An 18,762-nucleotide genomic window follows, 5' to 3' on the forward strand; every position below is an offset into this window, starting at 1 on the left:
TTGGACAGCACCTGCACAGAACATCGGCTGGCTTGAACCTGTTATTAATCTGACTATGAAGCTTTCCGTTTATTGTGGTATGGCTGAAGGACATTTCCATATGTTTCATGCTACTATAATTACTGGAAGTAGAAGAGGACTGTGCAGTGAGGGCAAGGCTTAGCAGACAGCTTGTTGCTGAGCATTACAGAGCTATGCATTTTCTGAAAATGTACTTTGCAGAGTTAAAGCATGTGTTACTGACCTGAGTGAAGTGCTTTATAATGAAAGTAAGGTTGCAGCCTTTCCAAATATCGGCCATTTATTGTTCCAATAGTCTGCAAGCTTAACATATTAATAGAACGTGTATTTGTAAAGCGCACGTTCATCCAGAGGTCTCTTGGTGCTGAATAACAGATGTTCATTGTTACCCAACTCAATGGTACTCATGCAAAGGCCCGGACATGAATGAAAATCATATGTATTCATTTGTAACATAACTTTTCTCTCTTTGTTTTAGTTTTTTTCATAATGAAGAAAGGGGAAGCCTTCTGTTGCAGCTTGTTTATAGTGCTTACTTATGTGTGGCACTGAAGCACTCATTCACAGAGTTAGCAAGCTATGGCATGTGTCGGGTGGGTGGTTCAAAGTGTTTTCTTTGGTTTTTGACCCTATGTGGTAAGTGTTTCCTTGTCTTGCCTGATGAACACCAAGGTGCAGTTATCGTTATCATGTTATGGGAAGCAGTGTGTAGCATTGTGGTGAATGAGGTGTGAGACAGATATACAGTTTTGTTATGAATTTCAGTTTGCTGACAGCTTTTAACGGCTCTATAGGTCTATTTTGTTCAAACCACAGTATGGGCCACAAAGAAATTAGCCTTAAATACAATGAAACAGGGCGTGGGAGGTGTCTCCGAAAAATGCGCGGGTTGCTTGGCCTTAAGTAGATCACGGCTATTTTCACTGATCAGAAGTAGCTCTCACTACAGAAAAGGTTGGAGACCCCTGGATTAGACACTGCATTTGTGCAACTAATTGTATTTAAATTGATTATCTTGTATTGTGCTTAGACCTCTGACCTCAAAGAGTTCAGAGGGTTTGTTTAGTAATAAATGATATATATATTTTATATATATATCTGGTGTGGTGTCATTTCATTTGGAATTAAAGGGGTTACATATGGTAAAACAGCTGGCTTCACATGCCCTCTTGAGTTTAGCCTAAGACTGCTCTGTCCATGCTACCCGTAGGATAGCTGGTCTATAAGGTTGAGTTTACAACCATCACCATAAGGGTTGTTTGGACTGGTGCAAGGTGCTCACTAGAATAGTGATCATATACCAGGCCAACTTCTCACACAGCCGCCATCTGTTTCCCTTCCAGTGCGATCACTGCTGCGCCCGTACCACTCGCGTGCTTTACGATCACTTTCAAATTAATCCATGTGCATTCCTCGTGGCACCCTTTCCTTGCGCTCCCAAGCACCTCGCTCGGCCCCTCCCCCACCACAGAGCCCGTCCCTGCGATTGCAATCACTTTTGCTTGATCGCGATCACTTCCGCGTTACTTTTTTTCTAGTTCTTAGTACCTGCCGCCTGTTTCAAAAAACCCTCTGTGCACTGAGTGCAGCAGATACCCCCTCCCATGACCGATCCCGCTGCCTCCGCCGTCTGTTTACCTTTCAGAGCGTGGCCAATGCTGGTTTACTTCGCAATCACAACTTTATTAGTCAGGATTCAGGTTTTATAGTCTTTATTTCGATAATAAAATCAATAAAAAGACATTTTTTTTAAAAACGTGAAGTTTTGGACATACAGATTATTATAAAGAGTTGGTATTACAGCAAACACAATTATAGTTTCAATTACTGTATACAAATTCGAATTTCATGAAATTCATACATATAGAGTATCACATTTTAAAATTACAATTAAACAGCCTGACAATACAAAGACAAACCTGACCTAGAAATTAAAAAAGGTTGGAATTAAAAACGTTGGAATTAAAAAAGAGACAGGATCTTAATCATTTCTGCTTACTTCTCGTTCTGATCACCCATGCCCACCCCAAGAATTTGGCTACTCACAACAATTACATCAGAGGTGTTAGTTCTAAGTGCCCAAATAGCCTCAGCACACCCTTTGTATTTAAGTCGCTGGCAAAGGGGTTTTATCCATTTACTTCGAGGGGCTTGATAAATCGAACAGGCAAATAGAAGATGACCCACACTCTCCTTGTGTCCCGGGCACCAAGGGCAATATTCACTCACTCCATTAGACCAGTTTTTAGTGAACGAATTCAAGGGCAAGGATCCCACACGAAACTGGTGGTAAAGTTTCTTGTCAAGTGGCCTAGTGATAATGTCCCAATAGTTCTCTAGGAAGGGATCCAACTTGTGAGTCAGGAACCTTCCTGTTAAACTAGCGGAGTCAGAAGCAGTGACCAAAGCTTGACGAACAGAGGCCCAATAAAGTGGAAAAATATTAGATCCCGGGGAAACCCACAACTGTTCAAGGCCCATTTCAACCAGGATCGATTTTACTGCACGCAGCCATGGAATACCACCGGACCCCCAAATTGATCTTACTCCTGCAAGCTCATTAGCAAAAAGACTAAGGTCAGGAGAGGTCCAAATACGTCTCCAAAAAGCCACCAGTCTGTACCTTGCCATTTCGTTTATTGGGTTACAGCCCATATCCAGACAGAGTGGTTTAGATGGAGAGGATTGGGGTAGACCTACAAGTTTCCGCATGAACTTGCACTGCGTTTTCACCAGGGTAGAGAGGTCCATATGTACCCAAAGATCTGCCCCATACAAAATTGCAGCGTTAACCTTGGTGGTATAGATCCAAAGTGCAGGTTTAACTCGTTTAGTAAGGGACCATTTTTGCTCTTTAAGGAGACAACCCGTGAGACGCGCAAATTTTAAATGTTATGTGTCCACCTGCGCTTTCCAACGGAGACGATAGTCCAAGGTTACTCCCAAATAGGTCATAACCTCGACTTGTTCCAAACTCTCTCCATTCATAGTCACTGCACTCCTTAGGGGATGACTCTTAGTGAGCACCATAAATTTCGTTTTGCTCACATTAATCTTAAGATCATTGATGCGACAGAACTCCTCAAAGCAGTCCAGTGCTAACTGTAAACCGCTGCGGGTCTTAGAGAGGAGTAATGTGTCATCAGCGAAGAGGAGCATAGGAAACCTGGTCCCCCCCAGAGTGGGTGCATCAGTGGGGGTACTAGCAAAAAACGTAACCACTTGATCGATGAACAATAGAAAGAGCGTGGGCGCCAGTACGCACCCCTGACGGACACCCCGTGTTACGGGGAAGCAGTCCGTCACCTGTCCTTGGCCTCCCCACCTAACCCTTGCAAAATTGCCCTCGTGTAATCTGACAATCAGATCTAATAATTCTATTGGCAATCCAAGGTCTCTAAGAACGGACCAAAGTATGGCCCTTGGCACCAAGTCGAAGGCAGACTTCAGATCGATAAACGCGGCATAGATAGTTCCACCGCCCAGCAGCACCACCTTCCAGTAGATCAGACAAAATCTGAAAACCTGATTGATGGTACTTGTACCAGATCTGAAGCCGGCCTGCATTGGGGACAAAATACCCTCTAGCTCCATCCAGCCCTGAACTCTTGCAAGGACCATCCTTGCTATGACCTTTTGGAATGAGTCTATAAGGCTAATTGGACGGTAATTCCCTGGGTTCGAGCGATCACCTTTTTTAAAAATTGGGAGAATCTCAGCCCCCTTCCATGACACGGGGATCCTGGCCCCCTTAGCAATAGTATTTGCGATCCTGGTTATGTAGGGAACCCAAAGTTGGGGATTGTTTTTATATAGATCAGCTGGGATTAGATCCATCCCCGGTGCTTTCCCCCGCTGGGTCAGGCCAAGTGCAATCTCGGTCTCCTGTTCTGTAAAAGTCAGCTCTTCTGTATGGACAAACATAGGTTGTAACCTGGGTAAGCCTGTAGTGGGTTCTAAATTCAAATCCTTGAATTGACCGGAGTAGAACTCCACCCAGGCTTCTGCGGATACATGGTTAATAGGTGTTTGGGAGTCGGGATTTCTGCCCCACTTTACAATTTCCCAGAACTTAATCTGGTTATCGGAAGTGCAGGCGTCCAGAAGGTCAGACCAATAATTACCTTCCCACTCTCTTTTTGCTTCCCACTGGATTTTTTTATACTGTGCCCTGGTTTCCTTTATGTCACTCAAAATCCTGGACTTAACTACTTTCACTAATCTGCTGTGGGCCTCCCTACATTGCTTGTTATACCATTTCTGCCGGGAGGCATACACCTTTGGGGTGCCTTTGGTTGGTGGCAGCGTTAGAAGGACATTGAGCTGGGCGAAGCTTTCTTCATGAAGTTCACACATATTATCAATATCACCCCTAGTGGTGACAAGGGTCAAAATGTCGTTAGCAGTCTTGGAAACCACATTCGTAATGCTATCCAGAATAGTCTCATCCCCCACAATCCTTGTCCATTTAAGCCTTCTTCTATCGTTGGTCAGGATAGTGTCCCCTGTCGAGTGAACAACTGGTGGAATCCTTCCACATGCACCCAAAAGTCTCAGGCTAAGTGACAGAGGATTATGATCGCTTTCAGGGCGGGGTACTACCTCCATGTCTATCAGAAGTGGCCAATATTCCATCTTCAACAAGATATAATCTATACGGCTTTTCCTTAGCCCATTATCAAAGGTGGAATTGCCTCCCTGATCAGAGGCAGTACGGCCATTTGTAGCTCTTAGCCCCCAATTCAGGCACAAGCCAATCCAATGTAGAGCTGCCTCAGTCCCTTTTGTGATTTTATCAACGGACAGTTCTGGGTTCTTCCAAACCACATCCTCTGCTAACCCCCAATTATCCCCTACAGCATAAAGGGGCTCACAGGTACAGTTGAAATCCCCAGCTAGAACAAGTATCTCGTCTCTCCCTATCCCTTCAAGATGTGTCCACAAAGTCTACAATGCTAGGGCAGCGGCCACCTGGTTGGCCTTGTGCATAGATATTAATGACTATGAGATCCTGGTAGCCGTCCTTGCTTAATTTAATACCCAAGCGATCTGGGCGATCCGCAAATATTTCAGTTGGATGGTATCCTATTGCCTGCTTAACCCATGTCACTAGCCCTCCTGATGCCCAGCCCTTGCTGCCCCTTATAGCTGGTTTGTAAAAATTTAAAAACCCGGCCCTATGAATTGGATCCGGTGCCCAGGTTTCTTGAAATAATAAAACATCAAATGTATTCTAACCAATCGTCAGAATCCATCCGCCCCTTAATCCCTGCCACATTCCAAGAGGCTAATTTGAGTGTTTCCTGTATTGTTGTTACGCTACGTGGCCCACTCCGGTCCACTGCCATGGGTGCAGCTAAGCTCACTTGATGACTCTCCACCCTAGTCGCATCTCGAGCCATTACCACCTTGCTAGTGTCCCCCTGCTCAAACCCCACCCCACCAGCACCTTCTATCACACCCCCTGTGGTTATTTCAGAACTCTCCCCTGAATCCAGCACCTCCATTCTCTCTTTCCCAACAACCCCCTGAGGCATCTCCAAACCAGCTCCGTCTGCCTCGCTCACCCGATTCCTCATAACCTTTTCATTCCCTGCAACCGGGTAGAGTCAATCAATGGCCTCCAGGCCAGAGAGGGGCTCAAAGCGGTTAAACAATAATGGGTACTGCGGGAGGTAGGGTGTTCTATCAACTTGGTGCCTCCTGACTGGCAATCTTGAGGGTAGATGTCTCGGGGGAAACTCACAGAATAGTCTTGGATAAAAATAGCCAAGACCTAAGGTCTGCACATCCCCCAATCTTGCAAACCTTGCTTCCCTACATAAGAAATCTACCACCCAGGGATCTTTAAAAGATATAATAATACAACCCCCCTCTAGTCCTTACTGCCGTGACCCACCCATTCAACTCTCCTCACTAACAAAATTTCAGTCGAGGATGATGGGGGAAGGGGGCGATTTGTGTTTAACCAGAATACCACTTTGTTACGAAGGTCCCCATAAGATTCGTTGGCACCCTCCCTAAGTTGTGCTACATCAGTTAAAACTATCGTGTGCCGGGTTGCTTCAGGGGGTAGGTCTGTGCGAGGGTGAGCCCGCTTGTTAGGTTTCCCTAAGGGGGTGGTAGAGTTCATGCTCACTTTAGCTGCCTGCCCTGGGGTAGACTGAGACGATGTACTAGGAGCACCCTTTGCACGGTCTTGGGGCCGTAACGGCGGTGTTCGTTGGGAATTCGATTTGGAGGTGGCCTTCTTTGACACCTGCAACAAAGAGCCTACAACCGGAGTACAATCCTTAACCCTAGAGGATCCCCCCCCCCGCCACTGAATCTTTATTTGTTTTGGGGTCAGGATAATTTAATGCTAAGCCTGTGGTCACGGAGGTTACTGTTTTACAAGTTGATGCAGTTTTCTGGCCCTTTGTGTTGATCGTAGAGGAACAAGGATTCCCCACGACATTTTTGGGGCTAGTAACCTTATGTAGTAAACCAGTATTAGTATTTACAATGGACTCAAGTGCATCCAATTTAGAGGTCACCAGCCTTGTTCTCTCAAGTACAGGAAGTAAAAGTTTTAATCATGGCCTCCATTTTTACCAATAAGCTTTCATCACTACTAAAACAGGTTGGGCATGGGTCAGAGGAACCAAAGGGGATATGGGAGGGGCATAATGGATCTATTGGTACCAGGGCAGGACAAAGAGTAGGAAGGGCCTCGGGGTTTGGGGCGCTAGTGTGGGCCAGATCAATAGTCTTTGGTATCTTGTAAACTGGTGGCCCAAGCGCCTTTTCCTTTTGCGAGGTGCAATTCTCAACGGGTCCTCGTCACCTGGTGAGTCCGACTCAGAATTTCTGGCCAAGAGCACACTTTCATTTTCATTTCCCCTGCTATCTTGGGTATCATTCAGATGCGAATCAGTTTCCCCCACGGAGGGTAGGATGCCCTCCTCTTTCCCCTCGCGGTGCACAACCACCTCTGCTGTAATCAAATGTAGACTGTTACTCTGGGCTTGTGCAACGGGGCTGGGTATTATTGCCAACCTACCCAGAGAGGAACGCTTCCCACTAACTAGGTCAATAGAAAGCCTTTTCTCGGCCATCGCTATCTCTTTTTCTAAGATCCCAGTAGCTCGAGTAATGAATGCGTCTAATGGACTGGAGACCACCCCCTTAGCAGTCTGCAATTGTACTGTACGTTCCTTGCCGGAGCGTAGAGGCATTGCAGTTTTAATTAGTACTATAACAATAAAAAAATTATACTAACACCAATAATAATGTATACATAATGTATACAAAATTAACCAGGGGGAATGGCCCAACCCAACCTCGCCCGACCACAGACGGTCCCGCCCTTGTCCCGGGCTTCTCCCGCGCAGCGGAAGTAGACACCACTATTATAGGTTAAGTGTGACGCACAGGGGGCGGGGCTAACAGGGAGAGCAGGCCAGGTGATCTAAATTGGCCAGGCAGGGACTACTGGGAGATGTAGTCCCTGCGGAACGCTCGCAGCCCTGAGCAGATGCCCCTACACTCCTCTGTCAACACAGCAGCTCCACAGATTCCCCGGCGGCTTCCCCTGCGAAGCGGGACCCGCGAAGCAGGTCAGTGTAGAAGCAGGTCAGCAGCCCTGAACCAGGAGTCCAAGAGCAAAGGTCCTAGTAGCACGAAGTCCAATCCAGCACTCGTGTAATCACAGCACAATCCATCTCTTTAAATCCTCGCAACCCAAGAGGATGTTAAACACGTTCAAGTCACTTCCTTTGTGTAAGAACTGGGACCACCAGTTCTCCGGGGGGTAGCTTGGCTCGAGCAGGAAGGCAGCCAGGGGCTTGCGTGTAAAGCAGCTAATCAACACACTCATCCACTGAGACACGAAGTGGGCGCAATAATGGAGACCACACCAGTAGTTGTGGTTGTAAATCAAGATCTTTTATATAGGCTTTAGATCCGAGCAAATAATATATTCGCAAATCATTTGCATTTCAGTTCAGTACCTCATTAAAACATTTCAGGAACACCTTTTAAAATGCAATTCTGGTAAAATGGTAAAACATTTCATTAAGTACTTTCGGTAACGCATTTAATTAAAGCAGTAAAACATCAACCAACACAGCCTGTCGCATTATTCGCTTCAGCAGGCGAGGGGGGGGGGGGGTTACTTTTATAAACCATGGACTAACATTTCAAGACGCAGTTATGAACATTTCCTCTTGTAAATACCAACAGTTCAGTACCAGTACTCATGTCACCGAAATATCAATGGAGTAAATCAAGCAGTATCATAACACAAACAAGAAGGATTCATTGAAGCCCACCCCTGCAAGAAATTCAGTACAGGGCAATGATTCACCATTTAATTAGCAGGCAGGAGACATTTCCTTATTTTACTGTCATCACCACCCCTTTTTCTGAATCGTTTTTGGCCACTACAGGTGTGGCAGGGTATACTCAGACATGAGTCCCTTGCTCACTGCACCATCAGGATTCAAGCAAGCCGGGCCGACGACGGCTGAAATGCCAGAAACCGGTCCCCGGTAGCTTGTCTCCTTTCTGGTGAAGAATTGGCTTGGTAGTTTGGTCTGCCCTGTGCCCATGATGCACTTGGGCAGGGACAGACTGATTTGCATATAGCCAGGTTCTGAGCTGGGATGGTGCAGTGAGATAAATAACTGATGGATCAAGCCCTGATCTGTGGACTGGGTAAGAGTGGTCTGCTTAATTCAGACACTGTTCATCACCACCCCCTTTTCTGAATTGTTACCTATTTTACTGTAGGCATACAGGGACAAGGGGCTTCTCATCAAGCATTGGCACTGGCTCCAAGCCAGGGTACTTTATGGCTCAGCAATGAATACAGGCACCAGGCAACATGGACCGGATCCCCTGAGGCAGTAACAGTCCCCAAACCCACTTCAGGGCCTTCTTTGGCTAGTTCAGGGCCAATGGGGCCCCGTCCCCAATTCTAGGGGCTCCTCTGTCAGTTTCTGAATGCCACCGGGCTTAACAAACGTTCCGGCAGGGGAGGGGCGGCCCCGGGGCCTCACTCGATCTTCCTGGGGCCCCGCATTTACTCCCTCGGCCGCCCTCCTTCCGCGCCCCCCCTCCCGGGGTAACCTTTTGTTCTTCGGCCTTCCCGGCCCTTGCGGTGGTGTCGGCAGTGGGGGGGGGGGGGGGGGGGGGGGGGGGGGAGGGGAGGGGAGGGGGCGGGGGGGGAGGGACTCTCGTTCCACTCTGAGAGCCCTCCGATCTCTGGCAGGCCTCAGGAGGTGAGAGGACGGACCGGGGAGGCCCACGCGGCTTGCGCGCTCTTCACGGGCCTCCCTCCGGCCTCGGGGCAGCTTCGCTGGCTTCACGCTGGGGAGGGAGGGGCTCTGAGCGCTCACAGAGCCCTCCCCAGCACTGCGTCTCCCTGGTCCCAGGCTTGCGGTGGTGCGAGCGGCACGGGCTCCTTCCGGCAGCGGTCGCGGCACCCAAGGGTGCGTGTCCAAAGATGCCTCAACCCCCACCACGTGACAGGGGGAGGAAGGCCTCAGGCCCTCGCGGCCTGACAGGAATCACAGTGGCCCTCCTCCGTCACCGGGGGCCGCCTCAGCAGGTCACAAGCGGGGGCTGGAGACGCAGCGGCCCTCTCCTGGCACTAGGGGCGGCCCCACGGATTTTACCACGTCTGGCCTGGCTGCGGCGGTGAGTGCAACAGCGCGCTTTCAACACACAGCGCTGAGGGGGCAATTTCGTTTGGGTCAACACCAGGGCATATAGCGTGCCTCGACCAGGATGGCACTTCCAGGGTGGAGCGCCTCGGGGGCAGTTCACTCGACAGGGGTAACGGAAGTAGGCACAGCGCCGCTCACAGTGGCACAATTAAGCAGGGGCCCAGCACTCCAGTTTTAACAGTGTTCCAGCACTAGGTAGAGGGAGCGCTTGACAGGCAGTCCAGGTAGTTAGGCAGGGGAGCAAGACAGAGTGACAGCGCTTGAGGAGGGGACCACTTATAGCGCTTTTCAAGGGCTGCAGCAAGCAATGGAAGCAGAATGGCAGGCAGAGAGAGTCAATCAGGGGGGAGACAGCTGGGGCTGTCAGACCCCCAATGCAGGCAGGGGGTGCGCAGGGGCAGCACAAGTCCAGTACCTGGTCGATCCCCCAGCAATCTCTGGTCATAGGAAAGTAGACTTCTTGGCGCTTGGATGGTTCTGTGCCCTTGGATGCTGAATACTTGAAGTTGAGGGGGGGGGGGGGGTGTTGAGTTGAAGGCTTGATGAGTTTTTTCCTCAGTCACTGCAGATGGACCCTGGGGTTCCCTACCACTGGGCCAGATCAGGGGGCTAGCTTAGGACACCTCACCCAGCTTAAGAGGCAGCACCTAAATCCTGTCACTCCCAGTAGCATAGGTTCCTAACTAGGCCCTCCCGCCTAAAACTCCTGCGTGGGTTCCCCAGGTCAGTGATGCCCCAACTGACTAGAAAAAGTTCCCTCCCTTGCTTAAGTATGCCCAGGTCAGGTGACCACTCTCTAAGACGGGAAACCTAACTCCGCCTTTCTTCTGGAAGGTTCCAGGAGCTTCCCCACTCTACCTATGGACAGGGGCTGGGTGGCTGGCATTGCAACATTGTATGGGGTTCCAGCCAACCCCTGGCAACTAGGGTGCTACTAAAAGACCACGCTGCAGTAGCAGGGGCCAGTGGCAACCATGTTTGAAGTAGAGAGCACCTGCACCCTAACACAGATTAGCTATGAAAAGGTGCCCGAAGCCCTATGGGCCAACAAAAAGAAGGTGGGAAAAATGAGGCAAGGGCAAAAAAAAAATATCACAGGGAAAGACCACCCTAGGGCTGACAGGTCTAACACTTTGGTAACATCGGCACCGCGATTTTGAGGTTATGGCTGACCGATTGCTGGTAAGCATTCAGCATGACCGTTGAGCCCGGTACGCTCTCTTTTGATACTGAGCACATTAACACACAGTTAATTGCATGTGTATTTAGATGCAGTCTTCGAGCGCACCGCGTTTGATGTTGGAGCCTTGGTACGTAACTGAGTAAGCAGTTCGTAAACTTGAGCACCTATGCCATGCGCCGAGTTTCATGGCCACTTTCACTCTAGTCCATGAGTGGCAGTGGTTAAACCACGGCTTCTCAGCAACCGCACACTGCTACTCACCACAGGCAGAACCTCCAACATGTAGGGGGCTGGACTTCCTACGGTAGGAAATCAACAGTGCATGGCTTTCAAGCACCGGATCTTTCGCCATGTACTCACTGGTTATCTTCATACCGGTTACTTTCACCCTTTCTTGTTCCATTTTTTCCTCAACTGGTGGCGTCCCCCTCAGAACAGGAAAAAACTCCACATGTTTGCTGAAAATGTAGACACCATTTGCCACTAGCTTGAATGTAACACATGCAGAGTCTAAAGGAAATGAGGATTACCACAAGTACCAGACATCTTCTGTCTCTAGATCTTTTAAATAACACCAATCTGACCATTCCATAAAGCAAGAAGGCAAAAGCTCATTCTCAAATCACTCCATTGTGCCATCAGCCAACCACTGCATGCAATCCAGTTACAGAAACTCAACTATACCCACTGAAACCTGCAAAAGAGATCTGTGCTCTACTAAGCCTGTATGTTATTTTGTAACAGATTAACATTACTTACAAAATGCCATGTAGCCTTAAAACTCCTTGACAGTTATTGATTGCTTCGACATGAAACCCCAAGCTCTTCACAAATACTAGGCCTGTAGAATGTGTAGGCGGGCTCTACCACAAATCATAGCAAATCCAAACTGTGTAGGCTGGATTTTTATTTGCAATTTGTACAGCTTGGATGTCTCAATCTGTGAATATCAGACCCTGCCTGACTGAACTCATAACCCTGGTCACTGCCATTTTGTCCATGTGCTAAACCCATTACGACTGAAGCAATTGTAAGCCAATACTTAATGCTTTATAAAAGTTCTAAATAAGCACACCATTCTGCCTTGAATGCCATGTACTGTCTCTTCTCTTTAGTTTATCCATGTACTCATTACTTCCGTTCTAAAATAGGTGCTACTTCCTTTATTTTGTATTCAGTTCTTCAGACTCCAGCTCGACCAAGCAAAAAACCGTCCAAGAAAACTGTTCGAGCTAATCCGATCACAATCCAAGGAACAACCCCAAGCAGGAGACACTATGGGCAATACACCTTCCTGTGAAGATTTCGCTACTTTCTTTAACCAAAAAACTGACATTAGGAACGATCTCCGCATTGACGCAAGCCTTTATTCCAAACCCCACCTCATAACACCCAATGATCCAAAAAACAATGCGACATGGTCATCCTTTGACACTTACTCTGAAGAAGAAATTGACAGTATTCTCAGCACCCTGAAACCATCCAATCACCTCACTGACCCTCTTCCTGCTAACGCTGTCAAAGACTTCACCCCTCTGCTCCTCCCACTCTGGACTAAAATTATTAATAGTTCACTTCATCAAGGAACCATCCCTGACTCCCTCAAAGTTGGACAAGTTACACCTTTACTAAAGAAACCAACAGCTGACCCCACTGATCTGAACAACTACCGGCCGATTACCAACATTCCCACTCTCGCCAAACTATTGGAAAAATGCGTTCAACTACAATTGACAAAGCACATAGAACAGTTTGATCTCCTCAACCCTCATCAATCTGGCTTCCGAGCAGGGCACAGTACCGAAACTGCTATGACTCACATAATTGACGACGCCCTCCAAATGTTAGATCAAAATGAGACATGCCTCCTGATCCTCCTTGATCTCTCTTCAGCATTTGACACTGTGAAACATGAGAACTTACTCGATCTCCTAAACACAATAATGGGTCTCTCTGGAACTGTTCTTCAGTGGTTCACCTCCTTTCTACACAACCGATCTCAAAAATTCAAGAGCAACACTTTATGTCCGCTCCAATACCTGTATCGTTAGGTGTCCCAAGGATCCTGCCTATCCCCTACCTTGTTCAACCTAGTTATGGAACCTCTCACCGCCTTGCTACAAGCATCCAATGTACATTTTCACATGTACGCCGATGACACTCAACTATATCTCAAATTACAATCCCCCAAGGACATTATGCGCCTGGACTCAACGATCAGAAGCACCCAATCCTGGCTGGCTGATAACCACCTCAAACTCAACGCTATGAAAACTGAGTTCCTTCTGATCTCATCTCCCGCGAAAATCTCTACCACTCAAACCTGGCTTAAGCACCGTACTGCACTCAATGTACAACCGACCATCGTGGACTCAGCAAAATCTTTAGGCATAACACTTGACGCCAATCTCAACATGCAGCAGCATATCAGCAAGGCTACTAAGGGAGCCAACTTCCAAATAAATACCTTGAGGAAGCTTAAACCCTTCCTCCCAGGCAAAGACTTCCAAACCGCAGTACAAGCACTAGTCATCCCTCGAATAGAATATGGCAGCGTCGCCCTCTGCGGTCTCCCCCTAACAACAACTGCACCCCTGAGAGCTTCACTAAACGTGGCAGCGAGACTCATCACTGGATCTAAAAAACTCTATCTCCCCGGACTTTAAATCCCTGAACTGGCTGCCTTTTGAAGCCAAAATACATATGAAAATCGCCTGCATGACGCACAAGGCTATACACTTGAAATCACCCGGCTACCTCAATCAAAAGCTGACAATTTCCAGCGGGTCCAAAAGCTGACAATTTCCGCTGCTTCTGCTGAAGCCATGAAGATTCCGGAAGGAAAAAAACTTACAAACGCTCCTTCTCAGGAATGGCGCCTAGGATTTGGAACTCACTTCCTCCAGAAACCAGGCTCATATCATCCACTCACCTTTTTAAGAAAGAAGTTAAAGCTATCCTCCTGGCTAAATACACTTGAACTACTACTTTGATTTTTAAGACTCTGCGTCGAACTATACTATTTGTTTGTTTGATCCCTTTGCACTTATGTTTTACCTGTAATATTGAACTAACTGATTGTTCTTCTCCCCTCTTATTTGTACTACTGCATTGACCTACCTTGCCTTACCTTACCCTCCATACTATGTTCCCTCGTGTACCCACTCTACCACCCATTTTTACCTGTGTAAAGCGCTCTGTTATCTGCAAAGATCTTGTTCGCGCTATATAAAACTTTTAAAATAAATAAAATAAAAAAATAAATACATTTATCTTCCAGTGGAAATAGGTTTGCATTTGGGTGCATTGCATCACAATGCTCTTGAGTACAGCATGTATCCAGTCTCACTGCCTCCCGTTATCTTCTGCCATCACTTTTTGCTGTGCCTCCGTGGCCCTCCTTGCACGGACTGCTTTGCGGCCATCGCACTGACTCTGCACTCCCTCCCCTGCACCATCATAGCAGCAAATGGCAGGAATATCATCCCAGGCCTGAGCACGAGCTGCGCCTGTCAACCCGCATCACATTCACACTGTCACAGGGCCGTCACTCCCAGCCCTTCAGCCCTTCTCCCAGTCGCTGTCATCATTTCTCTCTGTTCCTACACTTCGTAACTGTCTTTCTCAGCTTCAACTATCTCATTGTCTCTTCCAGTCTCTTTACTACTCTCTCGCATAATCTCGGTTCAAGGCACTTTTCATACAGTGACTATCTCTTCCTTTGCTGTCACCCCTGCTCCTCTCCCTCCCTCCCTCCCTCTCTCCCTCCCTCTCTCCCCAGGCTGGAGCTAGACTCGTGGCTGTGGCTCAGCTCGTGGGCTTCTGGGGGCCTCGCGCCAAAAATAAGCCAAGCTTTCAGGGAGGTGATGTTCCATGGTGCTACACTTGCCACCCGTGTACCATCTGGTTTGAATCCCGCCCTCGGCTGAACATCGGCTGTTCAGACTTAAATTGGCTTTAAATGCTGCTTTTTATAACAAGCATTGGCATAGATAATAGGTCTCACATTTGGGACCATATAAGTGTTTAGCCACGCAACACTTGATGATGTTGCACCAAGGGTATTGTGCTGGATAACTAAATACTTATAAGGTCCCAAAAGCGAGACCTATTGGCTATGCCAATGCTTGTTCTCTTTGGTCTCAAATGTTTCGGAATTGAAGGGGGTATAATCTCGGCCCGAGCCGGAAGACTTGACTTGCTGTCTCGTTGCCGAGACAGAAGGCGGGCGTTGGAATCAGAGTCTTGGTGCCTATCCCGCCCCGTTGGCATTGGTAGCTCAAAAGCCTTTTGTTTGGTTGGAGAGGGTTTGGTGAGCAAAGGGATTTTGTTACTCACGACACCCTGTTCAGCTGGAATGTTGCAGGACTCTAGTTCGATTCCCAACGCTGAATCTGAGTCCTGGATGAAGGCCTCTTCCGCTACCAACCATTTCTTCTTCCTCTATATCTTCTCTGAAGATATGAGGGGTGTTCTCTGCCACTACATTTCTCTTTGTCGAACTAGACAGTCCCGTACAGTCTTTTTGGATCGAAACAACCAACAAGCGTTGCAGTATTCCTCTTTATGCTCTGGGGAAAGACAGAGGTTACAGACCATATGAAGGTCGGTATGCGAGTATTTGGAAAGGCACCAAGGACAGAATGGAAATGGAGTTGTTCATTCAGCAAAAGACTATGGTGGATCTTTGAGTAGAAGTAGATAGAGGAAAATGTGCTAGGCCCGAATGCCGCGGTTTCCCAACTGAATAATGAAGGTTTTTCCAAATTTGACATCCTGAAGGTGGAAAACATGATCGAAACAATACCGATGAGGGTAGAGTGAATTGCTTACCGAGGGATCCGGATTAACAGTATCAATACACTCTGCGATACACGTCCAAACCGGATGGAGGATAGAAAACAATTTAACAATGAAGTCGATGCCCATGATCACCGAAAGGAGTCACCTTACCTCGTGACGGGAAAGACTTCTTCGAAGAAAAACAACTTGCAAACATCAGGACCCAACACTAGACGGCAGGAGTATGCAAAGCATGTGCATCTACAGCACACAAGCCTTGAACACTGATTAAGAAAGCATTAATTAGCACGCGACAACATCAACATTCAGTGAGTACTTTAGGTATAAAAATTTTTTAAAAGAATTAAACAGTAAGAAAATTGTTCCCCAAAAGAGGATATGCAGCGCAACATCCGATGGTGCTAGCACGTTCGGAGGCATGTGGTATCACTGCTTCAGGCTGCCGCAGGAAAGTGCAGGAGCATTATGATCCACCGGCTTTAACAGTACCGAAAATCTCACAAATGTTCCTCGCTGTTTACTGATTATTCTATTTTTTATTTGAGGAGTAAAAAAGGGGGGGGGGGCATTTATGGTCATTAATTCCTTCTGCAGGGCAGCATCCACTAGGGTCAGCTTGCTACTTGAAAAACGTAGCCTTGATGGCTAACCCATCCCAGGCTCTCCCACCGCTAACACCTCCCCATTCCTTCTCCCATAATATCACCCGGAGAGTGCCTACTTCCCAGTGCCATCTCCTAAGCTGCTCCATATCAAGTCTGCTGCCCGTGCCAGCTTCTAGACTTCAATACAATGTACCTGGTGCTCCGATGGTGCCCCAACCCATCCCTACCTGCTCTGTTACTCCCTCTTCTTCCTCTTTCGTCACTTTTCCCCCCATTTCTCCCGACCTATTTCACAACTACCTGCTCAAAGTTAAATCTGGCTCCCCTATGGACTGTGCACCGGCGCGCATTCTTAAAACCCTTTTCACTAACTCTTCTGCTCCCCCGCTCACTTAGCTTAATTCTTCTTTGGCCTCTGGCTCTGTTCCCTCATCATTTAAATCCGCCGTTGTTCTCCCCATTCTCAAAAAACCCGGTCTGGATCCTTCCCTTCCATCTCCCTCCTCCCCTATTTAGCTAAGATCCTCGAGACCCATGTCACCTCTTGCCTCTCCTCCTATATCGAGGACAATGGCCTTTTAGCCTCCCACCAAGCGGGCTTTCGCCCAGGCCATTCTACGGAGGCAGTGGTTCTCGCGGTTCTGGATGAACTCAAGGGGAAGGCAGATTCCAACCTCCCCCAAGCCCTGGTCCTTCTCAATCTGTCTGCTGCGTTTGACACGGTCGATATTTCCATTCTCCTCGAACGTGTCAGCGCAGCGGGCATTCAGGGCGCGGCCTTCTCTTGGCTAGCGTTCTTTCTTCGGGATAGGTACCAGACGGTTCACCTCTCCGGTTTTTCTGCCCCCTCCCCCCCCGTCCGGTCACCTGCGGTGTTCCCCAGGGATCCTCTCTTTCCCCTCTTCTCTTTAATCTTTACATCCGTCCCCTTGTCACTTCTCTTCTTGAGCTGGAGGTCTCGGTGTATAACTACGCAGATGACCTCCAGCTCGTCTTTGATCTTTCTTCCTCTCGTGATTCTCTCCCCAAGTTCAGTTGCACCTTAATTTTCATTTGCGAGTGGATGAGCGCTAACCATCTTAAGCTCAACCCCGACAAGACGGAACTTGTCCTCACGGGTGGCACATCTAATCCTTGGTCCCCAGCACACTGGCCCCTCTCTTTTGGTCCCCCTCCCACACCTTCCCCCTCTGTTCGCACCCTCAGCATCAAAGTTAGTTCTGACTTAACAATGCACAGTCAGATTAGCTCTGTTGTGTCCTCCTGCTTCTTATCCCTCCGCCTCATCCGGAAAATCTCGCGTTTTTTCACCACTGACGCACTCAAAACCATAGTCTTGGCTTTAGTCATCTCTCGACTGGACTATGGGAATGGCCTGTACGTGGGCATCCCTGCCTACGAGTCTCGACGTCTACAGGCCATTCAAAACCAAGCTGCTCGCCTCATCTTTTCCCTTCCCAAATCCTCTCACATTACTCCTGTTCTTAAATCCCTTCACTGGCTCCCTATCCGCTTCAGATCTCTCTTTAAATTAGCCTGCTTTGCCTTTCGAGCTCAATCCCTCTCTGCCCCTGTTTATATTTCCTCCCTAATCTCATCCCACGCCCCCAGCCGCACCCTTCGCTCTTCTTCTCTCTCTCTTTTGCACATTCCCAGTTTCTGCAAATCCAGAACTGGTGGCACTCGTCTCTCTGTTCTGGCCCCCCAATTCTGGAACAGTCTTCCACTTCACATCCGCTCCATCCCCATCTATACCCATTTCCGAAAGGCCCTCAAAACCTTCCTTTTCACCCAGGCTTTTCCTTCTTGGGTTCCCCAGATCCCCTCTGAGCCCTGACCAGGTCCCCAGCGCCAAGAAGCCGCTCGGCCGCAGTGCGCTTTATTAAATATCTTTTTCATTTCATTTCCCACCCCTTTGCTCTCGCTGCAGTCTCCTCCACCAGTGCCACCCTGCAATTTCACCCCTCCATTCTAGTCCAGCTCCATTAACTCCGTCCCCAGCTCTGATTAAATGAGAACGAACTAGAAGAAGATACTGAGGTCCTGAACACAAGAGTCAGTAATCCAAGGGAGTTGAAGGTAGGGTTTGGAAGGGAATTGAAACATCCCCTACTATCTCGGATACCACCTCCACCCTCCAGGAAACTGACCTAGTCTCTTCCAAGCCTTGAACAGAAGCAGCACATTACCATTTTCCAAATGTTCAGGAGTCTCCCTGCCGGTCTTGCTGGAACTTCGGCTGTTTGATTCTGGACTCGCTGCTGGAACAAAGATCTTCCACTTAGACTTAACTGGTGTCAGTCCAGTTATGCCATCCCGCGAGGCCGACTGGCTTCCATCGGAGCAGGGACTTGAGCCCCCAGCACTGCCATCTCCCTCTTCGAGGGCTCGCAGCTCCGCCTGCAAAGAGCACTTAGTTAGCAGAGTGTTCCTATGATCT

The 18,762-nt window shown here is 48.2% G+C and overlaps 1 protein-coding gene across 2 annotated transcripts in view; it reads right to left on the reverse strand.

Annotated features, from left to right (window-relative positions):
- The window catches only part of FNBP4 (formin binding protein 4), a 247,377-nt gene that overhangs the window by 180,614 nt on the left and 48,001 nt on the right, over nucleotides 1-18,762 (reverse strand). For both annotated transcript variants that reach the window (XM_086959754.1, XM_086959755.1), the window contains exon 9: nucleotides 18,512-18,722. In XM_086959754.1, the coding sequence (XP_086815880.1) occupies nucleotides 18,512-18,722 (211 nt within the window). The remainder of the gene's footprint in view (nucleotides 1-18,511; nucleotides 18,723-18,762) is intronic.

Source organism: Lissotriton vulgaris, chromosome 2_2 (genome assembly GCF_964263255.1).
Source record: "Lissotriton vulgaris chromosome 2_2, aLisVul1.2, whole genome shotgun sequence".
Lineage (NCBI taxonomy): Eukaryota > Metazoa > Chordata > Amphibia > Caudata > Salamandridae > Lissotriton > Lissotriton vulgaris.